At 47.8% G+C, this 21,275-nt stretch overlaps 3 protein-coding genes across 3 annotated transcripts in view; 2 read left to right on the top strand and 1 right to left on the bottom strand.

The window, feature by feature from the left end:
- Positions 1-9,289: 9,289 nt before the first annotated feature.
- LOC138364558 (golgin subfamily A member 6-like protein 1) lies at positions 9,290-12,739 on the bottom strand. The gene is made up of 2 exons (XM_069324218.1): positions 12,717-12,739; positions 9,290-9,767 (listed from the first exon to the last, which is right to left on the bottom strand). Exons 1-2 carry the CDS (start codon positions 12,737-12,739, stop codon positions 9,290-9,292), a joined length of 501 nt encoding a protein of 166 aa, XP_069180319.1.
- LOC138364559 (uncharacterized) lies at positions 12,738-14,673 on the top strand. Its single transcript, XM_069324219.1, has 2 exons — positions 12,738-12,785; positions 13,765-14,673. Exons 1-2 carry the CDS (start codon positions 12,738-12,740, stop codon positions 14,671-14,673), a joined length of 957 nt encoding a protein of 318 aa, XP_069180320.1.
- Positions 14,674-16,987: 2,314 nt separating this feature from the next.
- LOC123757306 (chitotriosidase-1) overlaps positions 16,988-21,275 on the top strand; it is a 42,375-nt gene continuing 38,087 nt past the window's right edge. Inside the window, exon 1 of the mRNA XM_069323603.1 lies at positions 16,988-17,158. Coding sequence (XP_069179704.1) covers positions 17,156-17,158 — 3 coding nt within the window. The 5' untranslated portion in view covers positions 16,988-17,155. The remainder of the gene's footprint in view (positions 17,159-21,275) is intronic.

A 21,275-nucleotide genomic window follows, 5' to 3' on the forward strand; every position in this document is an offset into this window, starting at 1 on the left:
TTGTGGAACTACCTCGGTCTGTTGCCAGAGGCTCTGGAGGCATTCATCAGTCATTCATCAGAGTAATTCATCAGTCATTCATCAGCGTCATTCATCAGTCATTCATCAGAGTAATTCATCAGTCCTTCATCAGAGTAATTCATCATCAGTGATTCACGAGAATCATTCATCAGTCATTCATCAGCGTTATTCATCCGTCATTCATTCATCAGTCATATTCACCGCAAGGATGGTGGGAGAAGGGGGGGGGGTTGCGTAAGGGGAGGGGGCGGGGAGGGGTGGTAGGTGTGTGTGGTGGGGGTGGGGGGTGGGGGAGGGTAACTTGTAGAACCGGGCTTCTTACCTGTCCCCGTCTACACCTGTCTAAATGAAGAGGTGTAGACGTGTGTACCTGTCCAAGTGGACGCAGGTGATGATGTCCACTTGTGGGCTTGGGAGGACAGGCTGGCTGTGATATACACTACACTCCAAGGTCTTTCTCTCTGCCTAATTCCAGGAGGGTTACCTCACCCGTGTGGGGGTACCTTGTGGGGGGCCTCCTGGTCCAGCACCCACCTCCAGTACTTGTACTTGCTGGAGTCACCGCTAGGAGGCTCTTCCTGGACCATACCTCCGGTTAGTTTAGGTCACACCTCTAGTTTCTTGTAGTCTTTTGTCGTGGTGACCTTGAAATATTTCGCGTCATCAGCAGCCATTGAGAAGAAGTGTGTTCCATTATTTAAGAGCATTTACATGTACCAGGAAGAAGATGGGTCCTTGAAATGGCTCCTGTGGAACCCCGCTGGCAGCGTCCTTGTACTCGAGTCTGAGGTTCTCCTGTGACTGTCTTCTGTTGCTCCGATATTCCTTCTTCCACTGGAGCATCTTCCCTGTCACTCCTGCGCCTGTCTCCTACGTCAGTCTCCTGCCGGGAGCTGTGTTGAAGGCTTTCAGATTGTAAACAACAATGCCGGGGCTAAGGATACTGTTAGAAGTTCGTATCAATAGACTCAGAGATTCCGGACCCTCTGGATCACTGTGACCTCAGTTCCTGGCGGAGGAGGTGGCTGATCACCTCATTAGAGTAGACCAACATGGCGCCGCCTCCAGGCTGCGACTCAGGGTATGGTACCTGTATCATGGGCACCGCTGGCTGTGGTTTTTGAACAGTGATGGCCATGTATATACGTATTTTGTAAGCTGTAATACAATGTTATAAATAGACAAACATATATATGAACCATAGTGAATGTATCGTTCAAAAGACCCAGAACATGGTGGGATGAATGAGAGGGGCGCCCCACCTCACTGTGAGACACCGTAGTCCTCCCTCACAGTCAACATGCTGTCATCTCCGCACACTGAACCAACTGCTCTTGGACAAGATCCCACACGCTGGAAAGACGTACACATCACTTCAGAACATTCAAGCTTTCATTTTTAGTGTTTTACAAATGGAGGTGGCTTTTAGAACTTCTTTTTTTTCAGTGTATTCCACTTATTGGCGACTCGTACAAGGTATGAGTATTTCCTTATATTACCTTGACGCATTTGTGTTCATAGATGCTTCACTTCCAGCTTCACCTATGTTCTCTTGTCCTGTTTTCTATCAATTATATAGACACTCCTTTTCTATTTTCATTACTATCTTTTATGTTTCGATCATATCCACCCTTCTGCCACTATTTTTGTTGCAAATGTCTACATCTTTCAAGTCTAGTTTTGTGCATTCATGCTAGTGCTGCATATTCCAATGCTGGTTTAACGTAGGTTGAAGGATTGTTTTGATAGTTACAATTTTCGGTTTTAAATGAGGCTCCTGTGTTTGCCAGCGTGGCAAATGGCGCAGACGTTGACGTGTTTATCTCTGGCAATAATGTTGTAAATATATCCATGAGCAAATGTTTTCCTCTTTCCGAATCCTGTAGTGACCTCGTGGTGAAGATACTCTTCTCTCTCTCTCTCTGTAGAGAGAGAGAGAGAGAGAGAGAGAGAGAGAGAGAGAGAGAGAGAGAGAGAGAGAGAGAGAGAGAGAGAGAGAGAGAGAGAGAGAGAGAGAGAGAGAGAGAGACAGACAGACAGACAGACAGACAGACAGACAGACAGACAGACAGACAGACAGACAGACAGACAGACAGACAGACAGACAGACAGACAGACAGACACACACACACACACACACACACACCACGACTCTGGTAAACAGACCTCGGGTGCCGTGTTGTAAGACCATTAGAAGCTCTGGGACTCGAGTAACAGAACTGATGAATCAAGTGACATAAGGAATAACAGCATAACACAGTTGCTTAATTCAAGCTTCCTCTTGGATGCCCCACACACCACACACCTGCCCCATGTCTACCCACTCTTGCATGACCCCCATACCACACACCTGCCCCATGTCTACCCACTCTTGCATGCCCCCCACACACCACACACCTGCCCCATGTCTACCCACTCTTGCATGACCCCCACACACCACACACCTGCCCCATGTCTACCCACTCTTGCATGCCCCCCACACACCACACACCTGCCCCATGTCTACCCACTCTTGCATGACCCCCATACCACACACCTGCCTATGTCTACCCACTCTTGCATGCCCCCCACACCACACACCTGACCATGTCTACCCACTCTTGCATGACCCACACACCACACACCTGCCCATGTCTACCCACTCTTCCATGCCCCACACACCACACACCTGACCATGTCTACCCACTCTTCCATGCCCCACACACCACACACCTGCCCATGGCGTAACCCCGCCTCACTCAGGTGTGCTGTAAGGTAGATAGGTATCAGCCAATGTAGCCGCACATGTGTAGTCCCACACGACCTGTTTACCGTCCCTCCAAGGAAGAAATGTATATGTTTATCTCTCAGAATGTTCGACAATATGTTTATTGTTTGTGATGTGTGTCTATATATGTATGAACACGTTGTACTGAACGGGGTGAGAATAGCTTGAGCTACCTCATCCCTTTGTGTGTGTTTTACCCCAATAAACTTATGTCAATTTCATAACCTTCCCTCCACGGCTGCAGGGTGATTCCATCTGGGCGCTTGTGGCTGTTGTCAGGTCTGCACAACTGGGGTTCTCTTTGTGCTGGACACCCAGCTGTAGGCAAACTTCTCTTGGTGATGTCATTGACTGCTTCGTGTCTGGCCATCTTTCCCTGTGACTTACGACAGATGAGACCATGGCTGCCCTATTGCACACACCGCTATATCTGCGAAGAGTAACCTTGATGGTTCAGGCGGTTGCCTAAGGAAAACTTAAGGAAAGATAATCAAAAATCCCCATCATGGGAGGGTGAGAGCGAGGAGGGACGCCTTATCTTTCCCATAAGTTACCTCCGACATTGATGATACAATGTTCTTCACTATGAGGCTATCCCAGAAGGCCTGCTTGCAATCCTTAGGGGAAGTTGATCAGGGAGAACTGACATTAACAATATTCCAGTGACTGGCCTTTCAAAAACGAAAGAGGGCGAGTATGAGGTCAGAGACGATAGCGTGAGGGAGCGTGTGTCGGGTCATGTGAGGTGGTATCGTTATGTAAGACCTTGTTAGAGTGACGACTGTACTTACCTAATTGTGCTTGCGGGGGTTGAGCTCTGGCTCTTTGGTCCCGCCTCTCAACCGTCAATCAACAGGTGTACAGATTCCTGAGCCTATTGGGCTCTATTATATCTACACTTGACACTGTGTATGGAGTCAGCCTCCACCACATCACTGCCTAATGCATTCCATTTGTCAACCACTCTGACACTAAAAAAGTTCTTTCTAATATCTCTATGGCTCATTTGGACACTCAGTTTCCACCTGTGTCCCCTTGTGCGTGTGCCCCTTGTGTTAAATAGCCTGTCTTTATCTACCCTATCAATTCCCTTCAGAATCTTGAATGTGGTGATCATGTCCCCCCTAACTCTTCTGTCTTCCAACGAAGTGAGGTTTAATTCCCGTAGTCTCTCCTCGTAGCTCATACCTCTCAGCTCGGGTACTAGTCTGGTGGCAAACCTTTGAACCTTTTCCAGTTTAGTCTTATCCTTGACTAGATGTGGACTCCATGCTGGGGCTGCATACTCCAGGATTGGTCTGACATATGTGGTATACAAAGTTCTGAATGATTCTTTACACAAGTTTCTAAAGGCTGTGTTAGCGTGGTAGTGCTGAAGGCCACCAGCTTCTTACCTCAGAGTTTTGTGTTGACTAAAATAGTTAGCTACTCCCTGCCCACCACACAGGGGTACACTGCCCACCACACACGGGTACACTGCCCACCACACACGGGTACACTGCCCACCACACACGGGTACACTGCCCACCACACAGGGGTACACTGCCCACCACACACGGGTACACTGCCCACCACACACGGGTACACTGCCCACCACACAGGGGTACACTGCCCACCACACACGGGTACACTGCCCACCACACAGGGGTACACTGCCCACCACACAGGGGTACACTGCCCACCACACACGGGTACACTGCCCACCACACACGGGTACACTGCCCACCACACACGGGTACACTGCCCACCACACAGGGTACCACCTCTGCCTGGCAAGTACCACCTGTATTAAATAATGCCTTTGTCTGCCCTATCAATTCCTCTAAGAATCCTGTATATGGTGATCATGTCTCCCCTAACCCTTCTGTTTTCCAGCGACGTGAGGTTTAGTTCCCGTAGTCTCTCCTCGTAGCTCATACCCCTCTGCTCGGGTACTAGTCTGGTGGCAAACCTTTGAATTTGAATTTTGTTTTGTGCTTAACTAGATATGGACTCTACGCTGGAGCTGCATACTCCAGGATTGGTCTGGCATACGTGGTATACAAAGTTCTAAATGATTCCTTACACAAGTTTCTAAAGGAAGTTTTGCCATCCTTAACCCCATGTTGGTGGTGTGTCACGAAGTCCCTTCTCTCCAGATGTGCTACTAGGTTCTTTTCCTCACGATCTTCTCCATCACCTTGCATGGTATACAAGTCAAGGACACTGGCCTGTAGTTCAGTGCCTCTTGTCTGTCGCCCTTTTTGTATATTGGGACCACATTCGCCGTCTTCCATATTTCTGGTAGGTCTCCTGTTTCCACTGGCATGTTAAACACTATGGAGAGTGGCAAGCAAAGTGCTTCTGAACACTCTTTTAGTGCCCATGGCAAGATCCCGTCTGGACCAACAGCCTTTCTCACGTCCAGACCCAACAAATACTTCTTAACCTCATCTCTGGTAATTTCCAGCCCTTCCAAAGCTGCCTGGTTCAGGGACCTTTCCTCGTTCCATTGTGAAAACCTTCTGGAATCTCTTGTTGAGTTCTTCACACACCTCTTTGTTATTCTCTTTGTACCTCTCCTTATCTGTTCTTAGTTTTATAACCTGTTCTTTCACTGTTGTTTTCCTCCTGATGTGGCTGGAGAAGTTTTGAGTCGATCTTGGCTTTATTTGCTATGTCATTTTCATACTTTCTCAGCTTCTCTTCTCGCACTGAGGTATTCATTCCTGGCCCTCTGGTGTCTCCCTCTGCTCTCTGGCATTGTTATTGTTGGAGTGTCTCCGCGTCTTTGTATTTAATTGCCTTGTTTCCTTGCATGCCCAATTAAACCATCGATCCCTCTTTTGCTTTGCTTTTACTCACTTTTGTGAAAAAAAAGTTTACTTCCTCCTGACATTTTGTGTGACGTAATCTCTCATGTCTTGTACACACTTTACTCTTCAGTTCCCACTGTATTTATGTTTGGAATGTTATCGTCTCGGTTTCCCTGTCAGTACGCCAGCCCCTTGTTTGTAGTCATATGAGGGGAGATTACCCTTAACTCAGAGCACGCCAGCACAGTCCCGCTCCTGTGCCAGGTAAGTCCATTACGGGCTCACCATAGCCCGTGCTGATTGGAACATGTTCCGAGTAGCTGAATCTATAACAACAACCTTAACTCAACCAAATACTCAAATGTCAATACACTGTGGTCACTCATCCCCAAGGGGGCGTCTAACTTAACTTCCTTAATATCCGACTCAATCAGGGTGAAGATCAGACCGAGTCTAGCTGGTTCATCTTGTTCTCTCATTCTTGTGGGTCCCTTGACGTGTTATCTTGAGGTTATCTTGAGATGATTTCGGGGCTTTTAGTGTCCCCGCGGCCCGGTCCTCGACCAGGCCTCCACCCCCAGGAAGCAGCCCGTGACAGCTGACTAACACCCAGGTACCTATTTTACTGCTAGGTAACAGGGGCATAGGGTGAAAGAAACTCTGTCCATTGTTTCTCGCCGGCGCCTGGGATCGAACCCAGGACCACAGGATCACAAGTCCAGCGTGCTGTCCGGTCGGCCGATCAGCTCCCTTAGAAAGTTACTCCCTTAGAAACTTGGCTTAGAAAGTTTTTTGTTGCCGCGTCCAGTAGTTTAGCTCTCCATGTGTCTGGTCCTCCGTGTGGCTCTCTGTTCTCCCAGTCTATCTTCCCGTGGTTGAAGTCTTCCATGATTAACCGTCTGGATCCGTTCCTCTAAGTGGCTAGATGATCCGTTCCTCTAAGTGGCTAGATGATCCGTTCCTCTAAGTGGCTAGATGATCCGTTCCTCTAAGTGGCTAGATGATCCGTTCCTCTAAGTGGCTAGATGATCCGTTCCTCTAAGTGGCTAGATGATCCGTTCCTCTAAGTGGCTAGATGATCCGTTCCTGTAAGTGGCTACATGCTCTTCTTTATGCAGGCGAGGAGTCACAATAACGTGGCTGAAGTATGTTGACCAGACCACACACTAGAAATTGAAGGGACGACGACGTTTCGGTCCGTCCTGGACCATTCTCAAGTCGATTTTCACAGACATCTTCCAGGAACGGAATTTCACCAATCCCTGTAGGTGACCGAACACTATGGCCAATTATAGATGCTCTTCTCTCTATTAATGGTAGAGAGAACTACCTTGTTTCTGGCATATTCCAGTTTGGGTCTGCTGTCATTTAGTAGGGGTAATAGATTATTATTTTGGCCTCCAATTGCCATGGTGCCTGTTATGTAGTCACTGAACCATTCACCGCCGGGGGTAACCATCTCTTCAAAATTAGTCTTTTCTGACACCAGCTTTGTCCAACCACTTGGGGTGGACGGTGGAACGACAGTCTCGCTTCATGCAGGTCGGCGTTCAATCCCCGACCGTCCACAAGTGGTTGGGCACCATTCCTTCCTCCCGTCCCATCCCAAATCCTTATCCTGACCACTTCCAAGTGCTATATAGTCGTGATAGTTTGGCGTTTTCCCCTGATAGTTCCCTTCCCTTACACCAGCTGTGTGTGTGTGTTACTGTTCGTGTCTGCAGAATCGAGCTATTTAGCTCTTGGACCCCACCTTTCTAACCAATTTATTTTTCCTCCATTATATCTCCTACATATATTTCTTTCTAACACACACACACACACACACACACACACACACGCACACATACCCCACACAGGAAGCAGCCCACAGCAGCTGTCCAACTCCCAGATACCTATTTACTGCTAGGTGAATAGGTTCATCAGGGTGAAAGAAACTCTACCCATTTAATTCCCCCTCTGCCGGGAATCGAACCCGGGCCATTAGTACTACGACCTCAAAGCACTGTCCACTCAGCCACGAGGCTGTATTCACCTAGTTGTGCTTGCGGGGGTTGAGCTCTGGCTCTTTGGTCCCGCCTCTCAACTGTCAATCAACTGGTGTACAAATTCCTGAGCCTACTGGGCTCTATCATATCAACATTTGAAACTGTGTATGGAGTCAGCCTCCACCACATCACTGCCTAATGCATTCCACCTGTTGACTACTCTGACACTGAAAAAGTTCTTTCTAACGTCTCTGTGGCTCATGTGGGTACTCAGTTTCCACCTGTGTTCCCTTGTTCGCGTCCCACCAGTGTTAAACACTTTATCTACTCTGTCAATTCCTCTGAGAATTTTGTAGGTAGTGATCCTGTCTCCCCTTAGTCTTCTGTCTTCCAGTATCGTGAGGTGCATCTCACGCAGGCTTTCCTCGTAACTCATGCCTCTTAGTTCTGCGACTAGTCTAGTGGCATACCTCTGAACTTTTTCCAGCTTCGTCTTGTGCTTGACAAGGTACGGGCTCCATGCGGGGGCCGCATACTCCAGGATTGGTCTTACATATGTGGTGTACAAGATTCTGAATGATTCCTTACACAGGTTCCTGAACGCTGTTCTGATGTTAGCCAGCCTCGCATATGCCGCAGACGTTATTCTTTTTATGTGGGCTGCAGGAGACAGGTTTGGTGTGATATCAACTAGATCTTTCTCTCTGTTCGTTTCATGAAGTACTTCATCTCCCATTCTGCATCCTGTGTCTGGCCTCCTGTTTCCACCGCCTAGTTTCATTACCTTACATTTACTCGGGTTGAACTTTAGTAGCCATCTGTTGGACCATTCACTCAGTCTATCCAGGTCATCTTGTAGCCTCGTACTATCATCCTCTGTTTGAATCCTCCTCATAATTTTTGCATCGTCGGCAAACATTGAGAGAAACGAGTCTATACCCTCTGGAAGATCATTTACATATACCAGAAACAGTATAGGTCCAAGGACTGACCCCTGCGGTACTCCACTCGTAACGTCTCGCCAATCTGAGACCTCACCCCTCACACTGACTCGTTGTCTCCTGTTGCTTAGGTACTCTTACACACATACACTGTGTGTGTGTGTGTGTGTGTACTCACCTAGTTGTGTTTGCGGGGGTTGAGCTCTGGCTCTTTGGTCCCGCCTCTCAACCGTCAATCAACTGGTGTACAGATTCCTGAGCCTATTGGGCTCTATCATATCTACACTTGAAACTGTGTATGGAGTCAGCCTCCACCACATCACCCCCTAATGCATTCCATTTGTCAACCACTCTGACACTAAAAAAGTGTGTGTGTGTGTGTGTGTGTGTGTGTGTGATTTTTTGCTTGCCCATTCCTGTTTTCTCGGCATTTCATCATGAAATATTGATAATGACGCACTTTACCTCTTATGGCGTAGTTAGTACCCCCCCCATTACACCATCACCCCCCCCCCTCGCATCAACACCACCTCTCCCTACCCATCCACTTTTCCCTCCCTCCCTCCCTCAACACCATCTTTCCCCCTCTCAACACATCCCCACTACGGGCTCACCATAGCCCGTGCTACTTGGAACTTCTTCCGAGTAGCTGAATCTAACAACAACAACAACAACAACAACAACAACAACAACCTCCCTTACCCCAACCCCCCCTAGTCCCCCCCCCCAGATGGAGGGGTGAACCTGGGGGTAAGGCATCTCACCTCCCCAACTTGTCTATTTTGACCATTTTCCCATTAAACTGCGCAGTTGTTCACTGCGCAGTTTATCTGCTTGTTCACTGCGCAGTTTATCTGCTTGTTCACTGCGCAGTTTGTGTTCTCTGCGCAGTTTATCTGCTTGTTCACTGCGCAGTTTATGTTCTCTGCGCAGTTTATCTGCTTGTTCACTGCGCAGTTTGTGTTCTCTGCGCAGTTTATCTGCTTGTTCACTGCGCAGTTTGTGTTCACTGCGCAGTTTGTGTTCTCTGCGCAGTTTATCAGCTTGTTCACTGCGCAGTTTATCTGCTTGTTCACTGCGCAGTTTGTGTTCACTGCGCAGTTTATCTGCTTGTTCACTGCGCAGTTTGTGTTCACTGCGCAGTTTGTGTTCACTGCGCAGTTTGTGTTCTCTGCGCAGTTTGTGTTCTCTGCGCAGTTTATCTGCTTGTTCACTGCGCAGTTTGTGTTCACTGCGCAGTTTATCTGCTTGTTCACTGCGCAGTTCGATTACGTTTCCTTTCCGTTAAACAGTTTAATCATCTACTTGTTATCTAACGAACAACTTATGTTTAAAACTGTTGTTAACTGTTCAGGTGAATTATATGTGATTCCACTGTGGGGTCCTGTCTAGTGTTGTCCCTCAGGGCTGGTCTGCTGGCCCCACCACTCTCATCCCTTACTTTACACTTGACTCTCTTGAATTCAAGTAGCCACTTGTCCCTACTTCAGGTAGTGACGGTTGGGGCCAACCTGTCCTCAGGGGTGGGGATCAGGAAGGGGGACGGTTATCTTGAGGGTATGAGGTTATCTTGAGGTTAACTTGAGGTTATTTTGAGGTTATCTTGAGGTTATGAGGTTATCTTGAGGTTAACTTGAGGTTATTTTGAGGTTATCTTGAGGTTATTTTGAGGTTATTTTGAGGTTATCTTGAGGTTATTTTGAGGTTATTTTGAGGTTATCTTGAGGTTATTTTGAGGTTATTTTGAGGTTATCTTGAGGTTATTTTGAGGTTACCTTGAGGTTATCTTGAGGTTATTTTGAGGTTATCTTGAGGTTATTTTGAGGTTATCTTGAGGGTATAAGGTTATCTTGAGGTTATTTTGAGGGTATGAGGTTATCTTGAGGGACGATTACATAATTTATGCTATTATCTTCTCTCTCTCTCTCTCTCTCTCTCTCTCTCTCTCTCTCTCTCTCTCTCTCTCTCTCTCTCTCTCTCTCTCTCTCTCTCTCTCTCTCTCTCTCTCTCTCTGTCCGTGGTTAGGTTAAGGATTGATTAGGCTTAGGTTTCATTACATTTGGTTACGTTTTAATACAATGTATTATTGACGATAATGACGTATAGAAATCGAAAACTATTTCAGTGTACCCTCGAATTCCGTTTGCAGAAAAGCAAATTCCTCAACGAAAACGTTTCCAGCGTAAACTTTTATTTTATTTTAAACCAATGATTTTTATTATAGTAAAGTTATAACATGAAAATAATCTCTGTTTATGAAAAAGATTCACTTCCCAGTTTACACGAGGACTTTGGTGAACCCTTTGGTGAACCTTTGGTGAACCGATTTCTGGGGAGCCGGTCGGCCGAGCGGACAGCACGCTGGACTTGTGATCCTGTGGTCCCGGGTTCGATCCCCGGCGCCGGCGAGAAACAATGGGCAGAGTTTCTTTCACCCTATGCCCCTGTTACCTAGCAGTAAGATAGGTACCTGGGTGTTAGTCAGCTGTCACGGGCTGCTTCCTGGGAGTGGAGGCCTGGTCGAGGACCAGGCCGCGGGGACACTAAAAAGCCCCGAAATCATCTCAAGATAACCCGTAATATGCTTTCAGACCATCACAAGTATCTAGATAATTATCTGCGTGGTTTGAGTAACTATCAAGGACGCGTAAATTGTTTAACTATGGAAGCAGAAATTAGCAATAAATATCACTTTATTGCGACTTATTCTCTACATTACTAAAGTGACTTTTTATCAGAAACTTAAGTATTTCTAAATTTGTTCGCAAAATAGATGTATGTCACTGCGCAAGTCTGATTACGTCTCTGCGCAGGTTTAGTTATGTTACCAGAAAGAACAGGAAGAACAGTCGTTGAAAGAACAGCATCATTACTATTTTTTTCTTATTTCCTTCCTGTCGGGGGACAGGGAGCCAGCGTGTATTCATACACGTGTTACCAGTATGGAGTACCTAATTACTAGCAAAACACGTGTCTGATCAACAGGTGTTTAGAAAAGAATGGCTTTAGTCTTCATGTGAATCGAAGCAGAGGACAAGGTAGCGACAGGAACCTCTCAACTGAACTAGTAAGCAGGTGTGGTGAAGCTCACTAGTTCAGCTTACTAGCTGAACTAGTGAGCAAGAAGAAGCGTCTTGTTGCTTCAGGACTAGCAACAGCAGAACGAGGGGGTCATGGATGCAAGCTTCGAGATGCAAATGAGCCACAGGGACGTCAGAAAGAGCTTTGTCCGCGCCAGAGCCGTCAGTAAATGGGTCTATCTTGAGATTATCTTGACATGATTTCGGGGCTTTTTAGTGTCCCCCGCGGCCCGGTCCTCGACCAGGCCTCCACCCCCAGGAAGCAGCCTGTGACAGCTGACTAACACCCAGGTACCTATTTTACTGCTAGGTAACAGGGGCATAGGGTGAAAGAAACTGCCCGTTGTTTCTCGCCGGCGCCTGGGATCGAATCCGGGACCACAGGATTACAAGTCCAGCGTGCTGTCCGCTCGACCGACCGGCTCCGGGTCTGGTTACAGACTTAGACGTTGTTAAAGGTAATTCGCTTCAAAATTGTACATTTAAATGCGGTAAAAGTGAGAGAGATGAGTGATTGCATTACTCTAAGACCGTTCACCAGCTGGAGCTCTTACGGAACGTTCCCTGCGTCACCCTCCCACCCAGGTGACAACGAGCCAGGGTTCACACTAACGTTCAAAGATTAGCATCTGAGGCAACGCGTATTTGCATGATGTTCTCAAGCACTGAAGCTTCGAACCCCGTGGTCCCCTGCCTCTGTCCTGGCCAGGGAGGACGCTGCCAGGGCTCATAAACCTACGTGAGGAGCAGTACTGAGCCGTGAACAAAGGGAGTTCTTCGTGAAGTCCCTGCGAACCTGCAAGACTTTCATTGACAATGCAACATGATGCTATCTTGAGGATATCTTGAGATGATTTCGGGGCTTTAGTGTCCCCGCGGCCCGGTCCTCGACCAGGCCTCCACCCCCAGGAAGCAGCCCGTGACAGCTGACTAACACCCAGGTACCTATTTACTGCTAGGTAACAGGGGCATTCAGGGTGAAAGAAACTTTGCCCATTTGTTTCTGCCTCGTGCGGGAATCGAACCCGCGCCACAGAATTACGAGTCCTGCGCGCTATCCACCAGGCTACGAGGCCTACGTTGAAGGTAGTAGATAACTTGGACTTGCTGCCTCTAGACTTTACGTTAGTCTTTCCTCGTTGATCATGTTGAGCCTGCAACCCGTCCTCTTAAAACCTCAAGTCCTCCTCCAGGTTGGGCATTACCGATCCTTCGACAGGTGAATGTTATTGTTCACTGTGTTCAACGTTCTTCATGTGGTCCTCAGGTGATAGTTTTCTCTCTCTTAGGTCTGGGACCAGATTCACGAAACAGTTACGCAAGCACTTACGAACCTGTACATTTTTTCTCAATCTTTGGTGGCTTTGTTTATAATTATTAAACAGTTAATGAGCCCCGAAGCACCAGGAGGCTGTTTATAACAATAACAACAGTTGATTGGCAAGTTTTCACGCTTGTAAACTGTTTAATAAATGTAACCAAAGCCGTCAAAGATTGAGGAAAGATGGACACGTTCGTAAGTGCTTGCGTAACTGCTTCGTGACTCTGGCCCCTGTTTCTTTTATCAGAATTATTTAAACTTTTTCACATAATTTGTAGTGTGTGTATTTACTATTTGCGTCTGCATGAACGAGCTATTAGCTCTTGGACCCCGCCTTTCTGTCCAATCTATTTCTTTTTCTATTATATCTACTACATATATTTCTCTCTAACACACACACACACACACACACACACACACACACACACACACACACACACACACACACACACACACACACACACACACACACACACACACACACACACACACACACACACACACACACACACACACACACAGGAAGCAGCCCGTAGCAGCTGTCTAACTCCCAAGTACCTATTTACTGCTAGGTGAACAGGAACAACAGGGTGAAAGAAACTCTGCCCATTTTTGTTTCCGACGGCGCCGGGAATTGAACCCCGGTCCACAGGAGTACGTATCCAGCGAACGTGCTGTCCACTCAGCCACCAGCGCCACACGCGCGTGTGTGTGTGTGTGTGGTGAGGGTACACTTGCTGGGTCCACAGGTCGACCTTGACCTTCGAGTGACCCTCGACCACCTCGACCCAACGAGGATAAAGTCTTTATGTAGACTTATTCCGGCTCTCCAGTGGGACATTTTTGTGTAGGTCGCCCGTGGTCCCACGGCTTCCACACCTGTTTCCCACGCCTCCACACCTGTTTCCCACGCCTCCACACCTGTTTCCCACGCCTCCACACCTGTTTCCCACGCCTCCACACCTGTTTCCCACGGCCTCCACATCTGTTTCCCACGCCTCCACACCTGTTTCCCACGCCTCCACACCTGTTTCCCACGCCTCCACACCTGTTTCCCACGGCCTCCACACCTGTTTCCCACGCCTCCACACCTGTTTCCCACGCTTCCACACCTGTTTCCCACGGCCTCCACATCTGTTTCCCACGCCTCCACACCTGTTTCCCACGCCTCCACACCTGTTTCCCACGCCTCCACACCTGTTTCCCACGCCTCCACACCTGTTTCCCTCGCCTCCACACCTGTTTCCCACGCCTCCATACCTGTTTCCCACGCCTCCACACCTGTTTCCCACGCCTCCACACCTGTTTCCCTCGCCTCCACACCTGTTTCCCACGCCTCCACACCTGTTTCCCACGCCTCCACACCTGTTTCCCACGCCTCCACACCTGTTTCCCTCGCCTCCACACCTGTTTCCCACGCCTCCATACCTGTTTCCCACGCCTCCACACCTGTTTCCCACGCCTCCACACCTGTTTCCCACGCCTCCATACCTGTTTCCCACGCCTCCACACCTGTTTCCCACGCCTCCACACCTGTTTCCCACGCCTCCACACCTGTTTCCCACGCCTCCACACCTGTTTCCCACGCCTCCACACCTGTTTCCCACGCCTCCACACCTGTTTCCCACGCCTCCACACCTGTTTCCCACGCCTCCACACCTGTTTCCCACGCCTCCACACCTGTTTCCCACGCCTCCACACCTGTTTCCCACGCTAATGGCTGCTTGGCTTCATCACAACTTTACGTAGATTATCCTTGACTTCCACAGGCCACGTTTTCTGTTGCTGATTGGATCTTATTCCTCTGTTTATCTGTGTCTCTTATTCCCCTGTTTATCTGTGTCTCTTATTCCCCTGTTTATCTGTGTCTCTTATTCCTCTGTTTATCTGTGTCTCTTATTCCTCTGTTTATCTGTGTCTCTTATTCCTCTGTTTATCTGTGTCTCTTATTCCTCTGTTTATCTGTGTCTCTTATTCCTCTGTTTATCTGTGTCTCTTATTCCTCTGTTTATCTGTGTCTCTTATTCCTCTGTTTATCTGTGTCTCTTATTCCTCTGTTTATCTGTGTCTCTTATTCCTCTGTTTATCTGTGTCTCTTATTCCTCTGTTTATCTGTGTCTCTTATTCCACTGTTTATCTGTGTCTCTTATTCCTCTGTTTATCTGTGTCTCTTATTCCTCTGTTTATCTGTGTCTCTTATTCCTCTGTTTATCTGTGTCTCTTATTCCTCTGTTTATCTGTGTCTCTTATTCCACTGTTTATCTGTGTCTCTTATTCCTCTGTTTATCTGTCTCTCTTATTCCACTGTTTATCTGTGTCTCTTATTCCACTGTTTATCTGTGTCTCTTATTCCTCTGTTTATCTGTGTCTCTTATTCCACTGTTTATCTGAGTCTCTTATTCCCCTGTTTATCTGTGTCTCTTATTCCTCTGTTTATCTGTGTCTCTTATTCCTCTGTTTATCTGTGTTTGAGTCTCTTGACGTTATCATGAGTACCTTTGTGTGGTGAGTCTGTGTGTACTCACCTATATCTTCTCACCTTTATGTGCGTGTAGGGTGAGCTGCAGCTCCTTGGCCCCGGCCCCGAGTTTCCGTCTCTTGTCACCTGTTATAATGCATTCTTGTTGCTTGTTAAGGTTGATTTTGAAGCCTCGACTATGTATTATTTTGTATATCGTAATCATGTCTCATCTTGTGGTTCTCTTTCTCCGCGGTAGTGAGGTGTAGGTCCCTGTCTTTCCTCACAGCTTGGTCCTCTTGGTTCAGGAACCATCTTTGTAGCACATCATTGGACTTTAATTTTGGGTTGGGTATTTTCAGGTGGGTGTATTACACTGGGGCTTCATGTGCTGCAGTTGGTCTGACGTAGGTTTGGTTTTCACTGATATGTTGTTCTTTAATGCCTCGAGGAGTTGTCTTCCCATCATCTTCTACTCTTTCTGTGGTCCAAGATCTCATCACCTGGCATTTGCTAAGTTTAAGTCAAGCAGCCAGATTGACACGTCAGAAGCTGCACCAGTCCTAGAACTGCTCTGTGTGCTCACTTAGACGTACTCACCTAGTTGTGCTTGCGGGGGTTGAGCTTTAGCTCTTGGGTCCCTTAAGGCAGTTCTCCAGCTTGGAAAACAAATCAGCATTACTGCGTTGTCAATAGGTGGGGGTTATCTTAAGGTTATCTTAAGGTTATCTTAAGGTTATCTTGAGGTTATCTTGAGGTTATCTTGAGATGATTTCGGGGCTTTAGTGTCCCCGCGGCCCGGTCTTCGACCAGGACTCCACCCCCAGGAAGCAGCCCGTGACAGCTGACTAACACCCAGGTACCTATTTTACTGCTAGGTAACAGGGGCATAGGGTGAAAGAAACTCTGCCCAACATGGGTGGACCAACACTCCCTATTCATACATGTGCACACACACACACATTAGGGGGTGTCTATTAGGAATGCATTAGGGGGTGATGTGGTGGAGGCTGACTCCATACACAGTTTCAAGTGTAGATATGACAGAGCCCAGTAGGCTCAGGAACCTGTATACCTGTTGATTGACAGTTGAGAGGCGGGACCAAAGAGCCAGATCTCAACCCCCGCAAGCACAACTAGGTGAGTACAACTAGGTGAGTACACACACCTCCCTCCCCTTCCCCCACACACAGCACACCCCGCCCCCCCTACACGAAGCCCATCCGGGGCATTGTACCTGAGGTAAGAGACAGTGCATGATGTATGCCCCACGCTGCCCTTATCACGCCCACGCCCTCGTAGGGACCATGGGTACATGTGTGTGACCTGTGGTGGAGGCCCAGGCGCCCCTACCACCAGGTCCTCCTAGGTGCTGGGGCCACCTACTGATAGGGGAGGGGAATAGGGTTGTGAGGTGAGAATAGGTGAGACTAGCCTGGGCGGGAACCTCAGTGAGGGAGAGGCATTGGTGGAAAGGAACTCACAGGAATAGGTAGATAATATCATGCCAGGAGGTGGATGGAAGAGGAGGGAGGGGGGGGGGGGAGGGGGGAAAGGGGGAGGAGGAACCGAATATAAAACTCAAGAAGATTTTTGGTTGTGGTCAGTGTGTTGTGAGTCAGTGGTAGTGAAGGTCCAGCCTTGCCTCCCTCCCTGCCTGCCTACCTGCCTCCCTCCCTACCTGCCTACCTAACTACCTCCCCACCTACCTAGGTACATCCCTCCCTACCACCCTTCCTCCCTGCCTCCCTGCCTCCCTACCTACTCACCAGCAGCGCACCGTCATGGTGAGTACTTGCATACTCAGTCCCCATCTTGGGACACCCTGTATATATATATATATATATGTCGTACCTAGTAGCCAGAACTCACTTCTCAGCCTACTATGCAAGGCCCGATTTGCCTAATAAGCCAAGTTTTCCTGAATTAATATATTTACTATAATTTTTTTCTTATGAAATGATAAAGCAACCCTTTTCTCTATGTATGAGGTCAATTTTTTTTTATTGGAGTTAAAATTAACGTAGATATATGACCGAACCTAACCAACCCTACCTAACCTAACCTAATCTATATTTATAGGTAAGGTTAGGTTAGGTAGCCAAAAAAAGCTAGGTTAGGTTAGGTTAGGTAGGTTAGGTAGACGAAAAAACATTAATTCATGAAAACTTGGCTTATAAGGCAAATCGGGCCTTGAATAGTAGGCTGAGAAGTGCGTTCTGGCTATTAGGTACGACATATATATATATATATATATATATATATATATATATATATATATATATATATATATATATATATATATATATATATATATATATATATATATATATATATATATATATGCAACAATGATCACAAAAACACTGATCCAAGTATGCAGAATAACCACATATGAAAAATAGAAAATGCTTAACGCGTTTTCGGCTAATTCGCCTTCATCAGAGCAAAGTAGAATCCATTCTACTTTGCTCTGATGAAGGCGAATTAGCCGAAAACGTGTTAAGCATTTTCTATTTTTCATATGTGGTTATTCTGCATATATATATATATATATATATATATATATATATATATATATATATATATATATATATATATATATATATATATATATATATATATATATATATATATATATATATATATATATATATATATATATATATATATATAAACACACACAGGGAGTGGTAGACGGCTGGGTTAAGAGAGGTGGTGGAGGCCAAGACCGTCAGTAGTTTCAAAGCGTTATATGACAAAGAGTGCTGGAAGACGGGACACCACGAGCGTAGCTCTCATCCTGTAACTACACTTAGGTAATTACACTTAGGTAATTACAGGGGGTTTGGTAGCTGAGTGGACAGGTCGCGGGACTCGTAATCCTGTGGCCCGAGTTGGATTCCAGGCGCCGGCAGAGACAAATGGGCAGAGTTTCTTTCACCCTGATGCCCCTGTTACCTAGCAGTAAATAGGTACCTGGGAGTTAGACAGCTGCACGTCACCTTTCGGACGTATGCGTCACATAAAGCCAAAAATTGTCGTACTAGAAAATGGCAGCGGTTCCCGAACTTGACGTACTGTCCCGTTTTCTGTTTTGGGTCCTCTGGTAGGTTAGGATGTCGTAGGGCACTTTAGTAGGACAGTTTCTTAACGTTGGGGCGCCTTAGGAGGCCAGGCTGGTTTGAGAGGACTGGTGGTTGGGGCGGCACTAATTGCTCATAACTGGCTGGAGACGAGCTAAGTCAAGTCGACCATTTGGGAAGGTTGGTCTGACTTGGTCGACGGGCCACACATAACCAAGCTAACATCAGCAGCATGCGAGACGCTCTCGAAGATTGAAACGGTTTTCAGAATGGTAAACGAGGGCTCTTTCAAGGTGGCATACAGAGCCCTCTTCAGACCAGTACTGGAACACGCAGCAGCGGCCTGGAACCCGTACCTTGTGAACCATACAACCAAACTTGACAAAGTACAGAGGTGAGCCAAGATCATTGCCAGAGCTATGAGGAGTAAGCTATGAGCATAGATTAAGGGAACCTGGAAGTCGTAACCATGTTAGAGAAGATAGAGAGTGGACATGATAGCAACATACAAGATACTGAGGGACAAAGTGGACAAGGACAGCCTCTTTAAAGTCAGAGAAAGTAGGATGAGACGACACAAGTGGACGGTGGAAACGTCCACAAAAGCAAGGGCAAGAAGTGGAGGGCAGCGAGGAGGGAGGATGTGGAAGCTTCCACATCCTGGTGGCCTGCGGGCCGCTCACAGCAACAGCCTGGTGGACCAAGTTATCACAAGTCGAGCCTGGCCTCGGGCCGGGCTTGGGCAGTAGAAGAACTCCCAGAACCCCATCAACCAGGTATATGTGGGCCTGCGGGCCGCTCACAGCAACAGCCTGGTGGACCAAACTCTCACAAGTCGAGCCTGGCCTCGGGCCGGGCTTGGGGAGTAGAAGAACTCCCAGAACTCCATCAACCAGGTATATGTGGGCCTGCGGGCCGCTCCAAGCAACAGCCTGGTGGACCAAACTCTCACAAGTCGAGCCTGGCCTCGGGCCGGGCTTGGGGAGTGGAAGAACTCCCAGAACCCCATCAACCAGGTATATGTGGGCCTGTGGGCCGCTCCAAGCAACAGCCTGGTGGACCAAACTCTCACAAGTCGAGCCTGGCCTCGGGCCGGGCTTGGGGAGTGGAAGAACTCCCAGAACCCCATCAACCAGGTATATGTGGGCCAGTGGGCCGCTCCAAGCAACAGCCTGGTGGACCAAACTCTCACAAGTCGAGCCTGGCCTCGGGCCGGGCTTGGGGAGTAGAAGAACTCCCAGAACCCCATCAACCAGGTATCAACCAGGTATCAACCAGGTATCAACCAGGGATTAAGCCACCTCCAGCCACAACTCTGAGTCCAGACTCGACAACAAACTCGAACGCCAAGATAGTTCAGTTATAGCCCCACAGGTACACCAACAGTGACTGATTGATGAAGATTAAGCCGCCACAAGAGGTGGCACGGGCATGAATAGCCCCGTAGGTGGCTGTATATGTTTCGATTGAATGTGATCTTTGGCTGTGTCTCTGCCTCTGGTACAACAAGGTTGTTGTTGCTATAGATTCAGCTACTCGGAACAAGTTCCAAGTAGCACGGGCTATGGTGAGCCCGTATACAACAAGGCCAGAAGACGGGTTATATAGACCTAGACCCCCACCCCCGTTCCAACCACTTGGGCTGGACGGTAAAGCGACGGTCTCGCTTCATGCAGGTCGGCGTTCAATCCGCGACTATCCACTAAGTGGTTGGGCACCATTCCTTCCCCCCGTCCCATCCCAGATCCTTATCCCGACCCCTTCCCAGTGCTATATAGTCGTAATGGCTTGGTGCTTTCCCCTCATAATTCACCCCACCCCATGCTGACTGATAGGCAAGAACCTGAAGGTAAGCACACCAAGGAAGGAGGCCAGGAAGGTAAACCCTATAGACGGGTTTAAACACTATCAACTCCAATGTTGAATCATTCGATTAACGACTAGGAGGCGGAGGCCGGGAGCTGGAGCACATCCTCTTCGATCACACACACACAGTGGAGAACAGTTGGAAACTCTCAAGAGCAACAATGAGGACAAGAACAAACAGTCTTGTGCAACTAGAGAAAGTAAGAGTGCTCCCCCCCCCCAGGACGGCAGACAGGCAGACAGACCAGGCCTGGGTATAGCCAGGCAGACCGTCAGGAAGGCAGACAGAAAGAGCGGAAGGAAGTTAGACAGAACATCAGGCATGTGGACAGAGAGAGCGGAAGGCAGGCGGAGGCAGGCGGAGGCAGGCCGGCATGCCACGCTGAAGGACGGACACCGGCACGACCCTATTTTCAAGGACCACCCTTCGAGATGGTCGCCGGCACGACCCCGCCTGGCTGACCGCCCGTGTAGCAGGGGGTAGGGGAGGGGAACAGGAGGGGGGAGGGGGTAGGGGGAAGGGGTTAGAGGACAGGAGAGGGGGGAGGATAGAGGAGGAAAGTTCTGCCCGAGAACCTGAGTTTAAAAAGGCCATGACAATAGGATAATTATCTATATATACATATGTAGATGTTTGCTTTTGTTCAAAGTCACTAATCTCTGAATGACACAATGTTCCATTCGAATACGAGCGTGTTTTTATATACCTACTATATAGATGACACGTCTGTGACAGGTAAAAACATGTTTTTTTAAACTTTTTCATGTGAGGGAAATCTCCGAAATCTCTTTACCAATTGCTTTGAAATTTTCACACAACGTTGCATTCGACAACACGCGTGTTTTTATATACCTACTATATAGATGCTACACTTGTGAAAGGTAAAAACATGTTTTTTTGTTTTTAAACAGCACCATCTGTTGGACGTAAAAGCAACATACACTACACTAA

Source organism: Procambarus clarkii, chromosome 13, assembly GCF_040958095.1.
Source record: "Procambarus clarkii isolate CNS0578487 chromosome 13, FALCON_Pclarkii_2.0, whole genome shotgun sequence".
In the NCBI taxonomy this organism is placed as follows: Eukaryota; Metazoa; Arthropoda; class Malacostraca; order Decapoda; family Cambaridae; genus Procambarus; species Procambarus clarkii.